Below are 17,875 nucleotides of genomic sequence, written 5' to 3'. Positions count from 1 at the left end.
TCATGTACCAGTCCTTGAAGTCACATGTTGCTTTAAATAAAATATTGCTAAAATAACTACTGGAGAAGAAATAGGGTTGTGTCCATCTGCCCCCCCCCCCCCAATGAATTGGCATAGAAATGCAAACAAGCAGAGATACAGTTAGAACCTGCATTAGAAATATTCACAAAGGCAGTCCTTATTTAGAATCTCTTTTTCTTTCTAGCAGGTCACCCCAGATGTTTCATCTGATGACTAAACCCTCTGTCTCTTGTTTGGTTAGGTGCATGTAGGTGGCATTGTCTTCTCACCTGGCTCAGTAAACGTGATTTCAGATAGCCTGTTGACCTTGCCAGCTATTGTCAGCATTGCAGCAGGAGGAAGCCTTCTTCTCATCATAGTCATCATCGTCCTCATTGCCTACAAGCGCAAGTCTCGTGAAAATGACCTCACCCTCAAGAGGCTACAGATGCAGATGGACAACTTGGAGTCACGAGTGGCCCTTGAATGCAAGGAAGGTCAGTCCACCCACTAATGGAGGCTAGTATGGAAATGTCAAATGAGGGAACTATTTGACCAACAGTGTGCATGTAACATTCATAAAGTGTGCTCCCAAAGTCTGCACATCATTAATGTAGGCACTGTGGTTTTGGGATAAGTTCTTTACCAATTATTTTTGTTATTACATTGACACTACATAATTACTGGTTTACACAGTTAGACAGAAATGGAAATTTTGTGAGCCACAATTTTTCCCTAGTGTATGCCCCAAGGCCTTGCCTGTAAAAATGCCATGGATTATCTTGCTCTGGTGAATTTTTGTTATCAAAAAAGTTCTCTGCATCCTGTGTCACTTTGCATTTTATGAGAAGAAGCCTTTGAAGTAGGGTTGCCAGAGTAAAATCTAGAGACGGCTCCTGAATCTTTTAAGATTGTGGAAAAGAGACAATTTCAGCAGATGTTGCTTGTCACGCAACCAGTTAAAAAGAAACACCTGATGAAATTCTACACAGCTTTAAAAATACAGGAGTTCTCTCCAGTTTTTATTCTTGCAGCTCTAGCTTGAAGCCTTTCAATTGCTGTTGTTTGCTCATCTATGCCCCCATCCTGAAAAAGTTTTTTTTTATCACAGTTACTGTTGTTTCTCTTTCCTATGAACAGTCATAAAAAGGTGATGTAATAGCCAAGGTATAAACCAGTGGTTCCCAAACTTATTTGGCCTACCGCCCCCTTTCCAGAAAAAATATTACTCAGCGCTCTAGAAATTATTTTTTAATTTTTTAATAGCAATTAAACAGAAAGATATATGTACCTATGGCCATCACCGCTCCCCTGGATTGCTACAGTGCCCACCAGGGGGCAGAAGCGCCCACTTTGGGAATCACTGGTATAAACCAACACTTAAATTCTCACCCATTTTTTAAAAAAATTAACATCCTCTAAATTTTCAATTGTGGTCACAAAGAAAAGCACCACTGTTCCTTCCCATTCATCCAGCAGACATGGGGGGTGGGTGGAGCAGATTTGTAATCATGGTGCAGGACACCACTATGGTTTATATACCTTCATAGGTGAATCCTCTTCCTTCTTCAATTACATTACCTTTTGAAGCAGACATCCTGACATGAGAAAATAATTGAAAAGAAAATGCTATAATAGTGCTATAGTCCTATCTTTTTTGTTCTGATTCAAACTCTTCAAGCTCTTCTGTATCTGCTGTTCTGTATCTGCTTCATTGAGTTTGTGAATGAAGGAGAAAACATAGTTGTTTCAGAAGGTGATAAACTATTGGGAACTACCATACTATGGTATGGTAGTCCCCAAAATCTTGAGCAGGTCACATTCTTCATCACAGATAATTGCAGTGCATCCAAGATATATTGATCAAGATACCTCTTTCACTTCCCAAATTGATTTGCCTAATCTGTTTTACCTCCAATGGTAGAGTTATGTTCAGAAGTCTAATTGCTTTCTATCATATTGTGATGAGCTAGAAAACTAACTGAACAGTAGGAAGCAAGACATGAGACAAAACACTTTCTCTCACACACACTACTCCATAAAAAGTGCAGCTGTCACCATAATTCATTTCTGGCCACAATGCCATTGCTTTCAAGGAGCTAATCCACTTCACTGTTGTTACTTAAACTATTTTCATCTTTGCAAGAGGAATAACAACTTGCTGATATACCTGACACACAAACCTCCAGTGTCAGAAGAATACGAACACATTCAAGTAGAAATTGGCACATTGAGGAAAACCCTATCACCCTATGGCTGGCTGCTGTTGTGGGTGATGGTGGTGTTAACTTTATTTATAGCCTGCTTTTTTCTTCAGACTGGGACTTAAAGCAGCTTTCAAATTAAAAAATCATATAGAAAGTCAATGTTAAAATAAAAATATATAAATGACAATATTAAAATCACTTAAAGTTATTTTGAAAACAGTATGAAAATAGCATAATTTGAAACAAATTATGTGTGTGGTGGCAGGATGGGGCCTTCCATAAAAATATTTAGTATTTCTAAAAAAAATCACATTATTCAGTATCACAATGGTAAGAAATGCATTATCAGACTCAAGAGGTTAGTTTGAAGTAAACATCTCTACAACAACAGAAACTACCCATCTGAGGAATACAAATGAACCAAGGCCATAAAGAAATGTATACCATCTATAACATTATTAACATAACATACAGGCAGGCTTCAACAAACACAGTTTTTAACCCTCTTCTCTCATGAATGCCACCATGCTGTTTTCACAGTAATGTTTTTACTTCAGAGAGTTTGAGGATTATAATTCTGGCCAAGAGATGGGCCAAAACTAACAAAATGAAGTTCAACAAGGACAAATGCAAGATACTCCACTTAGGCAGAAAAAAATGAAATGCAAAGATACAGAATGGGGGACACCTGGCTCAACAGCAGTACATGTGAAAACAATCTTGACATCCTCGTGGACAACAAGTTAAGCATGAGCCAACAGTGCGATGCAGCAGCAAGAAAAGCCAACGGGATTTTGGCCTGCATAAATAGAAGTATAGTGTCTAGATCCAGGGAAGTCATGCTAGCCCTCTATTCTGCCTTGGTCAGACCACACCTGGAATACTGTGTCCAATTCTGGGTACTGCAATTAAAGGGAGATGTTGACAAGCTGGGAAGTGTCCATAGAAAGGCAACTAAAATGATTAAGGGTCTGGAGAACAAGCCCTATGAACTGGACAAGTTTAGCCTGCAGAAAAGGAGGCTGAGAGGAGACATGATAGCCATGTATAAATATGTGAGGGGAAGTCATAGGGAGGAGGGAGAAAGCTTGTTTTCTGCTGCCCTGAAGACTAGGATGCAGAACAATGGCTTCAAACTACAGAAAAGGAGATTCCATCTGAACGTTTGGAAGAACTTCCTCACTGTGAGAGCTGTTCGACACTGGAACTCTCTGCTCTGGAGTGTGGTGGAGGCTCCTTCATTGCAGGCTTTTAAACAGAGGTTGGATGGCCATCTGTCGGGAGTGCTTTGAATACGATTTTCTTGCTTCTTGACAGGGAGTTAGACTGGATGGCCTATGAGGTCTCTTCCAACTTTATTATTCTATGAAACAATATAGGGATGCTATCAAAACATTGCAAAACAAGTGGCAACCCCAATACAATGGGAGTGAACCCCATTAAATATAATGGAGATTACTAACAAGTAAACACAATGGCCTAAAGTGAAGAAGAGCTAAGGAGCCTTATCACCAAGGTGAAAGAAGAAAGTGCAAAAGCTGGGTTGCAAGTAAACATCAAGAAAACCAAGATCATGGCAACTACACCTATTGCTAACTGGCAAATAAAAGGAGAAAACGTGGAGGCAGTGACAGACTTTATATTTCTAGGTGCGAAGATCACTGCAGATGCAGACTGCAACCAGGAAATCAGAAGACGTCTACTTCTTGGGAGAGCAATAGTGAAGAGCAGAGACATCACACTGGCAACAAAGGTCCGCATAGTCAAAGCAATGGTATTCCCCACAGTGACCTATGGTTGCGAGAGCTGGACCATAAAGAAGGCTGAGTGAAGGAAGATAGACGCTTTTGAACTCTGGTACTGGAGGAAAATCCTGAGTGTGTCTTGGACTGCAAGAAGATCCAACCAGTCCATCCTCCAGGAAATAATGCCCGGCTGTTCACTGGAGGGAATGATATTAGAGGCAAAGCTGAAGTATTTTGGCCATATCATGAGGAGACAGGAAAGCTTGGAAAATATTGTGATTCTGGGGAAAATGGAAGGAAAAAGGAAGAGAGGCCGACCGATAATAATAATAATAATAATAATAATAATAATAATAATAATAATAATAATAACTTTATTTTTATACCCCGCCCCATCTCCCTGAAGGGATTCAGGGCGGCTTACATGAGGCCTTGCCCAATAAAACAATCAAATATCAAAACACAGCAATAAAACAGTTATCCAATAAAAACAACAATTACAGTAAAAACAATAGTTAAAATCAGCATAAAACATTCAATATTAACACTGGAGACTAATTCATAGAACCCAGGCAAAGTGCAACATGTGCCGAAATGGGCCGAAATGGGGAAGGTAATTTCACAGTTGAAATGGACAAAATGCAATATAGCATTGGCAACACCTCGAGAATAGGGCTATTATAAAATGGGCAGATAGATCAGTCTGACACCAAATTAAGTATCAAAGGCCTTTTGAAAGAGCCAGGTTTTTAAGCTCCTACGGAAGGAGAGGAGGGTAGGGGCCTGCCTGATCTCTCTAGGGAGCGAGTTCCAAAGCCGGGGGGCCACGATGGAGAAGACCCTCTTTTTCGTCCCCACCAACCGCGACTGTGAGGGTGGTGGGAGCGAGGGAAGGGCCTCCCCCGACAGGCGAAGAGAATGTGCGGGTTCATAGGGGGAGATGCGGTCTCTAAGGTAGGTGGATCCCAAACCATTTAGGGCTTTGTAGGTGATAACCTGCACCTTGAATTGGGCCTGGAAAGTAAATGGCAGCCAGTGAAGCTCCTTAAACAGAGTTGTTGAACGCGCCCTGTAATTCGCTCCGGTTAGAAGCCTGGCTGCCGAACACTGTACTAGTTGTAATTTCCGGGCCGTCTTCAAAGGCAGCCCCACGTAGAGCGCATTGCAATAGTCCAGTCTAGAGGTAACTAAGGCATGGACCACCATGGTCAGATCAGACTTCTCGAGGTATGGTCGCAGCTGGCGCACAAGGGCAAGATGGATGGCTGGGATCCTTGAAGTGACTGGCTTGACCTTGTAGGAACTGGAGGCAGTGACGGCCGACAGGGAGCTCTGGCGTGGACTGGTCCATGAGGTCACGAAGAGTCGGAAACGACTATGCAACTGAGCAGCAAACACAAGCATTCATAGAATTGGGATATAAGAACACAACAAGTTTTACAAATGGCCATTTTATCCAGAACATGCCTTCATATATACACACATGCACCTAAGCACACCTGGCCAGTCTCATATAGCTTTTCCATTTTGATTGAACAGATCTCTAGTATCAGCGATGTTAAGTTTCTAGTTTCCGTGGTAACCGCCTCCTGCTTACCCTGTTGCCTTTGATCTGTTATGAATTTAACAGGGCCTGAGCCCACGTACAGCTGTCAAATAAAACTATGGTCAATCTCTCTCAAACACACAAGCTCGTAAATGCCCTCTTTTGCCGCAGAAGAGGATCAGCACTCTCTGCTAGTGAAGGAACACCGTAACCAATATATTGGATACAAGAGGTATCCTTTGCCTGACTAACGTGTGGAGAACAGGATTAGCACTTGATCCTATTTAAAGGACTTGTACAGTTTGTCAGTGCCAGGTCATTAAGGCTGGCTGTGGGCTGACCTTTTCTGAAACGTTTTCATATGGATGTTTACAAGGAGCCAGATCCACGAGCCATACCGGGTGGAAAAATATGTGCACCCCTTGCTGGTCGACAGAGTTTAGGAAGAACAAAAGTGGCATTTTAAATGAAAAAAATGCAAAAAGTTTTTACATGGGGGGGGGGGGGGGGAGGCAATCAAGAGACATTTTCCTCCTTAATTCTTAAGTATATGTCTACATTCTCTGTCTCTCTCTTTCTAATTGCAACTGGCTTCAGCTGATGGTTCTCCAGTTCTAATAAAAAACAAAAGAAACTCAATCTCACATACTGCTGATACCTGTCTTACAAAGGTCTGAGTTTTTGCTTTCCCCTTTCTTTTGATAATATAAACACACACACATGAATGCCACAGCTTATTAAATATTTCTATTTCATCTGTAAGCAAAATGTTGAGAATGTATTGAGAAAAAAAGACCCATGGCTGTTGTTTAAATATTTACTTGTCCAAGAAAGAATGTAACATTTGCCAGGTAGTAAATATTTCATACTGGACACACCCAACATGTAAACTAGAATGCATGCATAGTAAAAGGTGTTCCATATATATTCTTTCAGCATTGTTGTCAGTTGGAATGTGGTACACCCTTCTCACCATATTAGTGCCATTTCACACAATAGGAATTGCTAGTTGCATTTTAACAGCCATGGCAACACCCTATCGAATCCTGAGATTTGCAGTTTAGTGGAGGATATCTAGAATTGCCAACCAGTGAGCTCTCATACCTCTAGTACAAATCAAATGATTCCATGCTAGCAATAATAGCTAAAGTGAAAGCATAATGCTATAATTGTGTACTATGAAAGTGCTTCATGGCAGATGCTTCATAAGATGTGATCAGTTATTTCTGACCTATGGCAACTCTGAAGTGAACCTATTATGGGGTTTTGTTGGCAAGATTTGTTCAGAAAGGGTTTGCTTTTGCTTCCTCTTAGGCTGAGAGAATATGACTTGCCCAATGTCAATCTCTGAGTGTCCATGCCTGAGCGGGGAATCAAATCCTGCTCTCCGGAGCATAAGAGAAAGGTTTAAAGGAGCTGGGCATGTTCATCTTGTTGAAGAGACAGTTGAGAAATATCACGATCACACTAGCTCAAGGGCTGACCCATAGAACAGTGGTTCTCACCCTGTGGGTCCCCAAATGTTTTGGCCTTCAACTTCCAGAAATCCTAACAGCTGGTAAACTGGCTGTGATTTCTGGGAGTTGTAGGCCAAAACACCTGGGGACCCACAGGTTGAGAACCACTGCCATAAAGAATGTACAAGCCTAATCTCTGCTACTTCAGAGAGAAGAATTAAGTCTAATGGTTTTAAGTTACAAGGTGCTAGATTTTGATTGGACAGCTAAAGGAAGCTCTTGACAGTGACAGCAGTTTGGCAATAGAACCAATTCCTGAAAGAGGTAGTGATGTTTCCTTTTGTAGAGGTCTTCAAAGAAAGGCTTGTCAGATGGGGATGCTTTAGCTAGAGATGCTGCACTGAGCAGGGGTTGAACTTTATGGTCTGAAGAAAACTGTGACAGGGAAGAATCCTTTTTGATCCCACCGCTGCCACCAATTGAGGTGAGCCCAAATTGTGGTACTCAACTCAGGCAGGGGAAATCTTTTTTAAATCCCACCGCTGCCTCCAATTCAGGAGATGTGCGCGCGTGTGAGAGGGAGGGATGGAGGATGTGTGAATGTATGACAGGGATGATTTAGTGGATAAGGAAGGATAACGGAACTGATTGGGTTTAAATGAGTAAAGATGGTAACTTAAATAGAAAAGTACGGTAACTTATATAGATAGGTACGGTAACTGCCACCAACGTGAGGTAACAGGCTTACAGAGAGGCAAGGAGACTTATCTTTATGAACAATAACAAGATTCAAGTTTATTTTTGGTACATAAGCGTATGGTTTCAATCAGTAAACGTTCCGGATCTTAAGTTACAATGTAGTCTTTCTTGAATGGATATTTCTTAAATAACTTCTCTTCAACACAGTATACTAAACTCCCCCGGTCAGCTTATATTCCCAGCCTTTCCCCTGAGTGACCATAAGCTGCCGTCCTTAGCTGATTTCCACAGCTCCTAATCTTTCCAAAACCTAACCGCAACTCTTCTTCTCAAACCCCTAACAGCCACTCCTTTTTAAACCCTCACAGCAACTGAACTTTTAAAAGGGAATATCCTCCAACTGTCATCTTAGCCACGCCCCTTTTCTCCCAAGGGAAGCTGTGTTACCATGGCAACCTACCAAATGCTGCTTCCAGCTAGTTTCCTTGTTAGGCTTTTCCTTGCTAATATATAACCCTTTTTTTTTCTTTTAACAAACAAATAAATAAAATCATATTAATAATCTCTGTTTAACACACAACTTCTCTACATGGTCCATGGGGCCTATTGTGACCCATGAAGACCCTCACTGTTTCCCCCTAGTTAAGCCCTTTTTAGTTAAAGGGATTAATATTTTATGTACAGTTTCTGGGGAGGTCAGTCTAGACAGCCTTTTTGCATTTGAATCTTCTATCACCCTGCCCCTTTAAGAATCCCCTCAGAGGTGGAGCCTCAGGAAAGGCCCTTTTGGTTCTTGGAAGAGTCAGCCTTTTTCGTGACTGGAAGGTGAAGAGAGTGGAAGGTTTACAAAATAACATGTCAGAACTGTATGAGCTATATTCAAATCAGAATTAAATATTGAGACCATTTAGATACAATTGAACACCATACAAGAAAGGGACAATAAGAAGAAATAAAGATTCAAGAGCCTCAGTTTGGCCAGAACTGTGTCTATCTCTCAAACACTTTACCTCTCCTCACAAAGACTTTGTAGTGAGACTCAAGAGGAGAGAAAATCTAAAATTCTTGTCAATTAATAAATTCCTGTTTGATTCAAGTGTATAGTCCCCGACCTATTCCCTGTGCAGCTATTTCACCTTCCAAGTAGTTAAGATAGTGTGGGGGCAAAATAGGATCTCTTCCAACTCCATGATTCAAGGAAGTAGGTCCCTGCTCATATTGACCCTTGCTTGTTTGTCCTATTCCTTCTTATCTTTGTTAGGAAATGTAAAAGAAGCATCAGGGGGCAGAGATGCCTTCCAGGTCCTTACAAAATATGTCTTCTCACTGAGGTTGTGTACTGGGCTATGGTCCCAGACTCCTTTGACTACCTAATCCTGTTTTATGCTTATCCAGGAAAGTTGATGCTGATGAGCAGTGGAAAAGTGGGTGATGGCAGAAGGTACTTTGTAAACCCCGTAGAACTTTTTTCCCTACCAAAAGTCACTAAAGATGTTTAAAAAGCCCAAGCCTTTAAAAGTGTTTACTTTGAAGACTTGACCCTTTTCACAGTGAACACCAGGATGATTTTGCATCATTCAGATTAAAGTGATCACAACTATATAAAGATGCATGTATACACACACACACACACACACACACACACACACATATAGGAATGCCACACTACCAAAATGGCTTTGAGAGATTATAGCTTCTTTTGGAAGGGTGAGGAGTCAAAAACAGTAAAAGTAAAAAGGACTCAGAATCAAAGTAGTCATGCTGGATAAAAAAAGCACAATGAAGAATCAAAATATTTCTCTTCTGGCAGTAAAACTTCAAATCAAAAGCGATTTTTCCCTGCAGTAGTCATGAATAAGCCAGGACCTAGAGGGCTTTTCCTAGAATACATTTAAGACCTTGGGTTCTGAAAACTAACTTATGTAATCATTGGCTATTTTCTCATTGTAATTTGCAGGTCTTATTCATCCATAAGTAAGCTAAGTTTGATGTTGCCTCCAAGGCATGGTCACAGAGACTGAACTATAACAGAAGCTCCTGCTTCTGTCTTACAGTGTTCCACTGAGTGCAAAGGCATTGGCTGAAAATGACAAGAGTTTATAAAGATTACTTTTCAGACAGTAAAAGGTAAAGGTTTTCCCCTGACATTAAGTCCAGTCGTGACCGACTCTGGGGGTTGGTGCTCATCTCCATTTCTAAGCCGAAGAGCCGGCGTTGTCCGTAGACACCTCCAAGGTCATGTGGCTGGCATGACTGCATGGAGCGCCGTTACCGTCTCGCCGGAGCAGTACCTATTGATCTACTCACATTGGCATGTTTTCGAACTGCTAGGTTGGCAGGAGCTGGGGCTAACAGCGGATTTGAACCTGGGACCTTTCGGTCTGCAAGTTCAGCAGCTCAGCACTTTAACACACTGCGCCACCACTTTTCAGACATCAGCTCCCAAAATCTCTTACTCAAAATGGCCATATGCTGAGAAGGGAATTCCTTGGGTTGGTGTCAAGTAACTGTTTTGAGCTCTAAAACTGATAAGCATTAGGATTTCAGCTCTAGATTTTCAAACATTAATATTATTTTATTGATCTATAAGTTGTCCAGCCTGAAAGTCAAAAGTGACCACTACCAAACACTTTTAGGTGGCAGGTTAATTAGCCAGCGGACAGTGTCTGTAAGAATGTTGCTGGAACAGAAAGGGGTTTATGTACTAGTGCTTTATGAAGAACTAGGTTTAGGAGAGCTAGGTACAAATCCAACCTGACCAACTGGTGCATTTACAAACAAGTACATGATCAGGTGTCGTAAGCTCAGTTTGTACATTCACAAATATACATGTCTACTATGTGTGTTATGTAGCAGGAATAAAAGTACACAGTAAGTTGGAGGCACAATATAGGATGCTGTTGTATGTGTGCAATGTTTGAGTACTTTCTCAATACAAAAGTCAAAGTGTCTGTTATGCTGCTCTGTACAGTGTTTGTCAATAGCTATGGTGGATCCTATGAACTTTCATCCTCTCCCTCCATATATATCTCATGATGTGTAGCCCTCACATCAAAGCATACTTTTTCCTGGACATTGAATAATGCCATCTACACCAAGAAACATTGGATCCAATTCCTTTTACTAGCTACAGCGAAAAAACACAGGGAGTAGAAGAATAGAGTTGGTGTGTGAGGGGAAAAAGCTGCATGGCACAGTGATTTAAAAATAGGATCTTTATTTTTATCTCATGCCTTTCAAAGCATTTTCAGTGCTTACACACAAGGTGTGAACAGCATACAAATTAGCAAATGTGTTTTGTTCTTGGCATCTCTGCTCTTTGCATTGTGTGTGCTCTTTCTCTCTCACGCCTCTCTCTAGGATGCTGTGGAAGTGGCTCCCAGCTTGGGGGCATATCTGAGTGACACAGCAAGGTCTAGAGTAAATGAGCTTCCTCGGTTTGGCTCATTTGCAGTCCGTGATTGCTTGTACCACCACCTCTGTTTCCTTTGCTTCCCCCTGATTGTCTGTCTTTCACCCTTTTTTTCCCTCTAATAGCTTTTGCAGAGCTCCAGACAGACATCAATGAGTTAACCAGTGACCTGGATCGCTCTGGGATCCCATACCTTGATTATCGCACATATGCTATGAGGGTCCTCTTCCCTGGCATTGAAGACCACCCTGTCCTGCGTGAACTAGAGGTAAAAAGATACCTGCACCTTCCCTCAGTCTCTGTCTCATCAGGTAGCTGCTGCTGTTTTTCAGGTCCCCTCTGGGAAGCTAAGATTAAAACCCACACAGCTGTGAAAGTACCTTTCTGCCTCCCACGCTGAATCTTATTAGAACTGCTGGGCTAAGCACAATGAATGCTAAAGTTCATTATAACAAAAGCCCTGGATTTTATACATTTTACATATAGTTTACTTCCTCTTGATTTCTTCTGTGTGGCTGTTGTTCTTCCATCTTTTTAACCCCCTCTCTTTTGCTAAGGCTGTATGACAAGACCTGTATGTCCAGCAACAAACCAGCTGCATTTGCCTCCAGCAACTGTTGAAATGTGCCCTGAATTCTTTCTTTGTGAAATAGAAAACTACATGAGGAGGAGGGGCTGGAGTTGAGAAAATTGCACTCAGCTGCCCCAAGACGAATGAGCTTCTCATTTTGCAAGGAAGCTTGCCAAGCTGTCTTCATCTTGTCCTCTGCTTGGCAAAGCTATTGTGTGAAAGAGACCTTGGTCACATTACTTCAGCTTTGTCTGCACTGCCTGCTGAGCTTACCAACTGTGCCATCCCATCTTTTGAGGTAGTTTAAACAACAGCAGAAGCAGATGGGACCCATTTTTCAGTATGGACATGCTGCTGTTGGCATTTTACCAAATAAAAACATAAGAGGGTTATACTATCAGCAGCATTTCTGTGCATTTCTTATTTATGCTGCTGGTGTGAAAGTAATAATGTGGACATATCTGTGGTTCAGCAAGCCACAGGGATGCCCTGTGATAAAGTTTGCATTCCAATTTTCTGTCCCTAGTGGCTAATGTGCAAGCATTTTACTTTTTCTGTTCTCTTTTTAATCAAGTTCTTGCTGTAAAAGGTAAGAAACTCTGCAATCCATGCCTCTTTCCACCACACAGCTTGCAAAGAGGTGACATATGATGGCAAAGAGAAGCCAAGATCTGCCTGTCGGGTGGGCTAAAATGTTTCTGTCCTGCTGTATAGTATACACAAATGTAATATTCTGCCAATAGCTATGTAATTTATTGATCAAGATTTGAGGTTCTTCTCTAGGGCTCTAATTAAAACAAACCTGGCAGCTGCTGTTCGAAGCTCCAGTAGTTGTACTTTGAATGCCAGGGCTGGAAGGTGAAATCTAATAAGTGAAAAAATATTGTATTTTATATATTTCTGGGATCATTTTCAATGTTGCTCAACATGCTGTTTTGTGTACAGTAATTCCCCTTTCATTTTGGTAGCCTTGCCTCTAGGAAACGTTAATAGCGGATAATATACTATACTTCTTGTTTTACTAGTCAGTCAAGGTACATGCATATCTTCTCACCATGTAGAAGATGAGGTGTAAACTGGCATAAGAAGTCAAAAACATACACAGAGCTGATACTGGCTGATTGAAGATTCAGCCAATATAATATATCTTTTATATTATTTCTGGATGTAAAACATTTTTCTGTGCATATGATAATACACAGTACTAAAGGGAAAACTCCCATCACATTTATGTCATTTTGCTTAAATTCTTCTGAACGTAAAAGGTAAAACATAGCTTAGAAGAGTCTGGCAAAAGTATAGCCTTACACAAGTGTTAGCCAGACCCACTTGTCTTTGAAAATCCATATCACTTAAGGCTTATAGGCTGTTTATTAGCCATTCATAGTCTAAAACAGGTGTGAGGAAATGTTGACACTGCTGATGTTTTTGACTACAGAGTCCATGATTATTGTCCAGGATGTCTGTGTTTTTGGGAGCTGAAGTCCAAAACATCTGTGGGGCAAAATATTTTTCATTGTTGGTCTAAGATAGTGGTCCCCAATGTTTGGTCTTCCAGGTGTTTTGGACTTCAGTTCCCACAATTTCTTACAGCTAGTAAGAATGCTGGGATTTTTGGGAGTTGAAATCCAAAATACCTGGAGGACCAAAGGTTGGGGAACCATTGGTCTAAGACAGTGTTTCTCAGACTGTGTTTCTCCAGGTGCTTTGGATTTCAGCTCCTAGAAATCCCAGCCAGCTTACTAGCTGTTAGGAATGGTGGGGGCTGAAGTCCAAAATATTTGGAGGAGCACAGTTTGAGAACCACGGGTCTAAGATAATATTGCCTGTACTATAGAGCAGGCATGGACAAACTTTGGCCCTCCCGGTGTTTTGGACTTCAACTCGCACAATTCCTAACAGCCGCTAAGCTGGCTAGGATTTCTGGTAGTTGAAGTCCAAAACACCTGGAGGACCAAAGTTTGCCCATGCCTTCTATAGAGCCTAAGACAGATCATGTTTTAGTGGCCATGGGTTTTATGTGTTTCCTACTCTGTTCAGGTGGGCAAAATTCAGTTCTCTAAGTTTCACAAAAATGTTTCAGAACCAAATGTATCAAAGATTGCTGTGTATCAGCTTCACTGTGATCACACTTCAGTAATACAGTGTTCTGACTTGAATACCTTAAATGTCTTTTCAACAGTATCTAACCCTCAGAATCTCTTCCAACTAGATGTTTTTTGAAGTTTTTGAAAAAAAGATAAGGGCTGATAGCCTAGCAGTCAGTTTTATGTTGTACTATGACTAGTTTGAAGTTCACATTTATCCGTAACTTCCCTACCTCCCAGACTAAGAATCAATTCAGTGAGCTATTTACATGGATGCTAATCACCGAAATTACTATTGTGGAAATTGGCATTTAAGTAGCCAGTCACTCTTTGCTTTATGTCATGAAATAGCAAGTGAATATTGACATTTGATATTTATTTAGCATTTTGCTCCACTCTAAAAAGCTTTTGCAGTAATGAATGTGCTGCCAATTACACAGCCGGTTAAATACATAATATGAATAATCTGAATATGTAAGTCATTGAAAAGTTTGGTAAAGAATTGTATATGAAGTGCTTTGCCATTTTGATTAATACAGAATTACTTACAACCAAAAGTAATTAAAAGGATTTGATGTTTGGGATTTGCTTGCTTGTTTAGTGCTGCATCAAAGTAGAAGTTTATACTAAATTAGTAATTAATGTGCCATGGATAGAATCACTTATTTTCTGTTGACATAAAATTCAAATGCTACTTAATGAGCTTTTGACCTCAGTATCAAGACAATGTATTTCATATGGCCATCCATTCCTGAGTTTTTACATAACCTAAGCAAAAGCCTGGAAATAAAGGACGCCTCAATGTGTTGTCGAAGGCTTTCATGGCCAGGATCACAGGGTTGTTGCATGTTTTCCGGGCTATATGGCCATGTTCCAGAAGTATTCTCTCCTGACATTTCGTCCACATCTATGGCAGGCATCCTCAGCCTCTTTTGCTTGATTTGTGAGGATATTCTTTACTTCCTACAGGTCCAAGGAAATGGACAGCAAGGTGTTGAAAAGGCCCTGAAGCTCTTTGCCCAACTAATCAACAACAAGGTCTTTCTGTTGACATTTATTCGTACCCTTGAGATGCAGCGAAGTTTCTCCATGCGAGATCGGGGCAATGTGGCTTCCCTTATCATGACAGGTCTTCAAGGCAAGCTAGAATATGCCACTGATGTTCTGAAGCAGCTGCTATCTGATCTGATTGAGAAGAACCTGGAAAACAAAAATCACCCAAAACTCCTTCTGCGCAGGTAGGATTGGATGGGAAAAACAATTTTATGAAAGTTGGCACCTTGTTTGTGGTTCAGGAATGAAATTACCTGCTGGGTAAATTTGAAGAATAGAGTAGAATATGTTTGGTTCCCTAGTGCTGTTGTGGTCACCAGCTCAGCCCATTAGACTTTTGAATAAAACCAAATTCTACAAGCCTCCTTTGTAGTACTATTACAGTATGGTCATAGAAAATTAGGCACCTCAGGTAAAAAGCCTGATGCCCCAGCTGGTGTCTGGGCAGTTATATTCTGCTCAAAAAACAAAATAAAATGCAGTTCTTTGTGTCTTTTTGTTTTGTATGTTAAAGTGAAAGGAATGGGACCTTCACTTTCCATATTAAGATTTTAAAATGTACGGTGACAAGGCTTAACAGCAATAAAAGCTACTGTAGCAGACATCAGAACTAGCTAAGAAGAAATAGTGGAGGAGCAATAATGCTCAGACATAATAGTAGCAGAAAAACTATTTTAAAATACTAAATTCAACTGATAGTATCCCAGCCACAGCTGATTTTTGTCTCTTTTCTGCTTATGGGTACTGATTGTTGAAAGGCAAATAACATAGAATTTTTAAAGGTTTTTAGAATCATAGAATCATAGAGTTGGAAGAGACCTCATGGGCCATCCAGTGCAACCCCCTGCCAAGAATAATTTCTCTGTTTGAACAATCTGTGTTAATTTATCTATCTTTAACTCATTCCTAATATAATCTCAATTTCCATGTTATGGGTCCGGCATTATTTCACATTTTTATAAACGACTTAGATGGTGGTACAGAAAGCACATTTATCAAATTTTTGGATAACTCTAAGTTTGGGGAAAGGGGAGTTAGCTAATATCTCAGAGGATGGGAACCGAATTCAAAATGATCTTAGCAGAGTGGAGAGCTTGGCCAAAACTACCAAAATACATTTCAAGACCAATATATTTAAGGGGCAACATGTACATGGGAAAAATAAAATGCATATATATAGGATTACCATGAAAGCAGTAATTGTGAAAAGGATCTAGGGATCTTAGTAGACCATAAAATATTTATCAATGAGCATGATGCAGTGGCCAAAAAAACCTTATCTGGGCTTCATTAGTGTATAGTTTCTAGAGGGAAGTATTAGTGCCACTTTTGTCATATGTCTAGCAGCAAAAGCAGGGATTGCCAGCCTACTAAGCCATATCAAGAACAGAGCAAGACCTCATGAGACTTTCTCAATCTTCTTTCTAAGTCTTCTACTAATTACTTTTTCATGCTAGCTTTAGCATTTGTGAAACTGAACTAGGAATCCTTCACCTGACCTGCCTCAGGAGGTCTTGGAGGTCTATGTACTGTCAAGGAGCAACTCCATACGGGGTGACCCTAGGTGACAGTAATAAGTAAGAATATGCAGTGGAGGTTTTGACAGCTTGACAGTTTAAATGCATTGCTCAGCATCAGCAACCTGACCCTGACCTGCAGGGACATTATCCACCTTACTCCACATTTTCCAGATGTCAGATTTTTTTTTCATTCAAGCTCGCACCACTTCTAGCCTATGTACTTAATTTCCCTCCTCCACTCAAAAAAAATCTAATTATTGTGATTAAACCACATCATCTATGTAGTCCACATTCACATGGGTTTTTATATTGGTTTAGGTGTATCTGTGTTAGCACAGCTAGTGTTTGCAAGATTCTAAGCAACTGTTCTGAAGTTTAGGCCCATTCACAATTAGAGAGTTCTGGGGTTTGCAGTTTAGGGAGGCAGATTTAGAATTATATCCAGATAACTCTGGCATGTCTATAGACTATAAACTTTAGGATTCCATAGAATGCAGCATTAACAGTTAAAGTACAACCATAGTTCTATAATTGTCTAATATGAAAGGTGTTCCATATTTGTTTAAATTACAGAAAGGTTGAATGGAAACTATGCTTTTGCAAGAAAATTTCGCCTTGACTACCTCTCTGAACATAATGAGCATGGAGAGTATTAAAGGCTAGAGAATTACTCACTACTGGCTTCCCTTTAGGACATCTTCTTTCTTGACAGTGCTGGCTTTCTCCAAAGTCTTACTTATAGCCACTCCTCCATTTTTATCCTTAAGAAGGTAGTAAATCCTATGAATGTCATTGTTTTGTGTTCTTTGTTAAAGAGGTGAAGGAGGAGTGGGACTGGAAATATTTGTCTACCAGACAGCAGCTAGGTAAACCAAAAAAAAAACATATCATATCACCAGGATTGCATCCTAAACTCTTCCAGTAAGCTTATTCCTTAGGCTTCTCAATACATGCTGGAAGAGATCAGGTATGCAACTCACAGCTACCTGTTGGGAAAGATTTCCTCAGAAAGCTGCTCACACTTACTTAGAATGTGATACTACACTTATTATAGAGCCTAATACGAAGACAACCTGTGGGTGCCGTGAGGTAGATGCAGAAGTGGAGGACTCAGAACACTTTTTCTTAAAATGCCCCTATTACAAAAGATTTCGATCTTTCTATTTAGAGCCTTTGCTGGAGAACCATACTCATTTAGAGAATAAGGAGAAATTGCACATCCTTCTACAGGGTTCAGATAAAAACTCTATTTTAAAACTGACCCTTTTTATGCAAAAAGCACTGGTCATCTGTGAGAAGATGGAAGCTGAGAGCTGTGACATTAATGCCATTAACAAAATCCAAATTTAAAATTTACTATGGACAAGCTACTAGTTTCACTTACCCTTGCCCCCGCTCAAACCTTACCTTAAGGGAATAATTAATTTTAATCTTTTTATTCTGTATTTGCACAACTACCTAGGCCTGTAGGCCGGGATGCTTTGTATCTATACATGGTTTTACTGAATGTATGGGTGTGTACGTTTTGTATGTTTCACATGTTTTGATATGGTCAAAATTGACTAATCAATAAAGAGT

At 40.4% G+C, this 17,875-nt stretch overlaps 1 protein-coding gene across 2 annotated transcripts in view; it reads left to right on the top strand.

Moving 5' to 3' along the window:
* The window catches only part of plxna2 (plexin A2), a 555,589-nt gene that overhangs the window by 466,221 nt on the left and 71,493 nt on the right, over nucleotides 1–17,875 (top strand). For both annotated transcript variants that reach the window (XM_008116576.3, XM_062978633.1), the window contains 3 exons: nucleotides 263–497; nucleotides 11,192–11,334; nucleotides 14,694–14,962. In XM_008116576.3, the coding sequence (XP_008114783.1) occupies nucleotides 263–497; nucleotides 11,192–11,334; nucleotides 14,694–14,962 (647 nt within the window). The remainder of the gene's footprint in view (nucleotides 1–262; nucleotides 498–11,191; nucleotides 11,335–14,693; nucleotides 14,963–17,875) is intronic.

The sequence above is a fragment of the Anolis carolinensis genome, chromosome 4, assembly GCF_035594765.1.
Source record: "Anolis carolinensis isolate JA03-04 chromosome 4, rAnoCar3.1.pri, whole genome shotgun sequence".
Taxonomy (NCBI): Eukaryota; Metazoa; Chordata; class Lepidosauria; order Squamata; family Dactyloidae; genus Anolis; species Anolis carolinensis.
The sequence above is the reverse complement of the archived record's forward strand: the minus strand, read 5'-3'. Positions and strand labels throughout refer to the sequence as shown.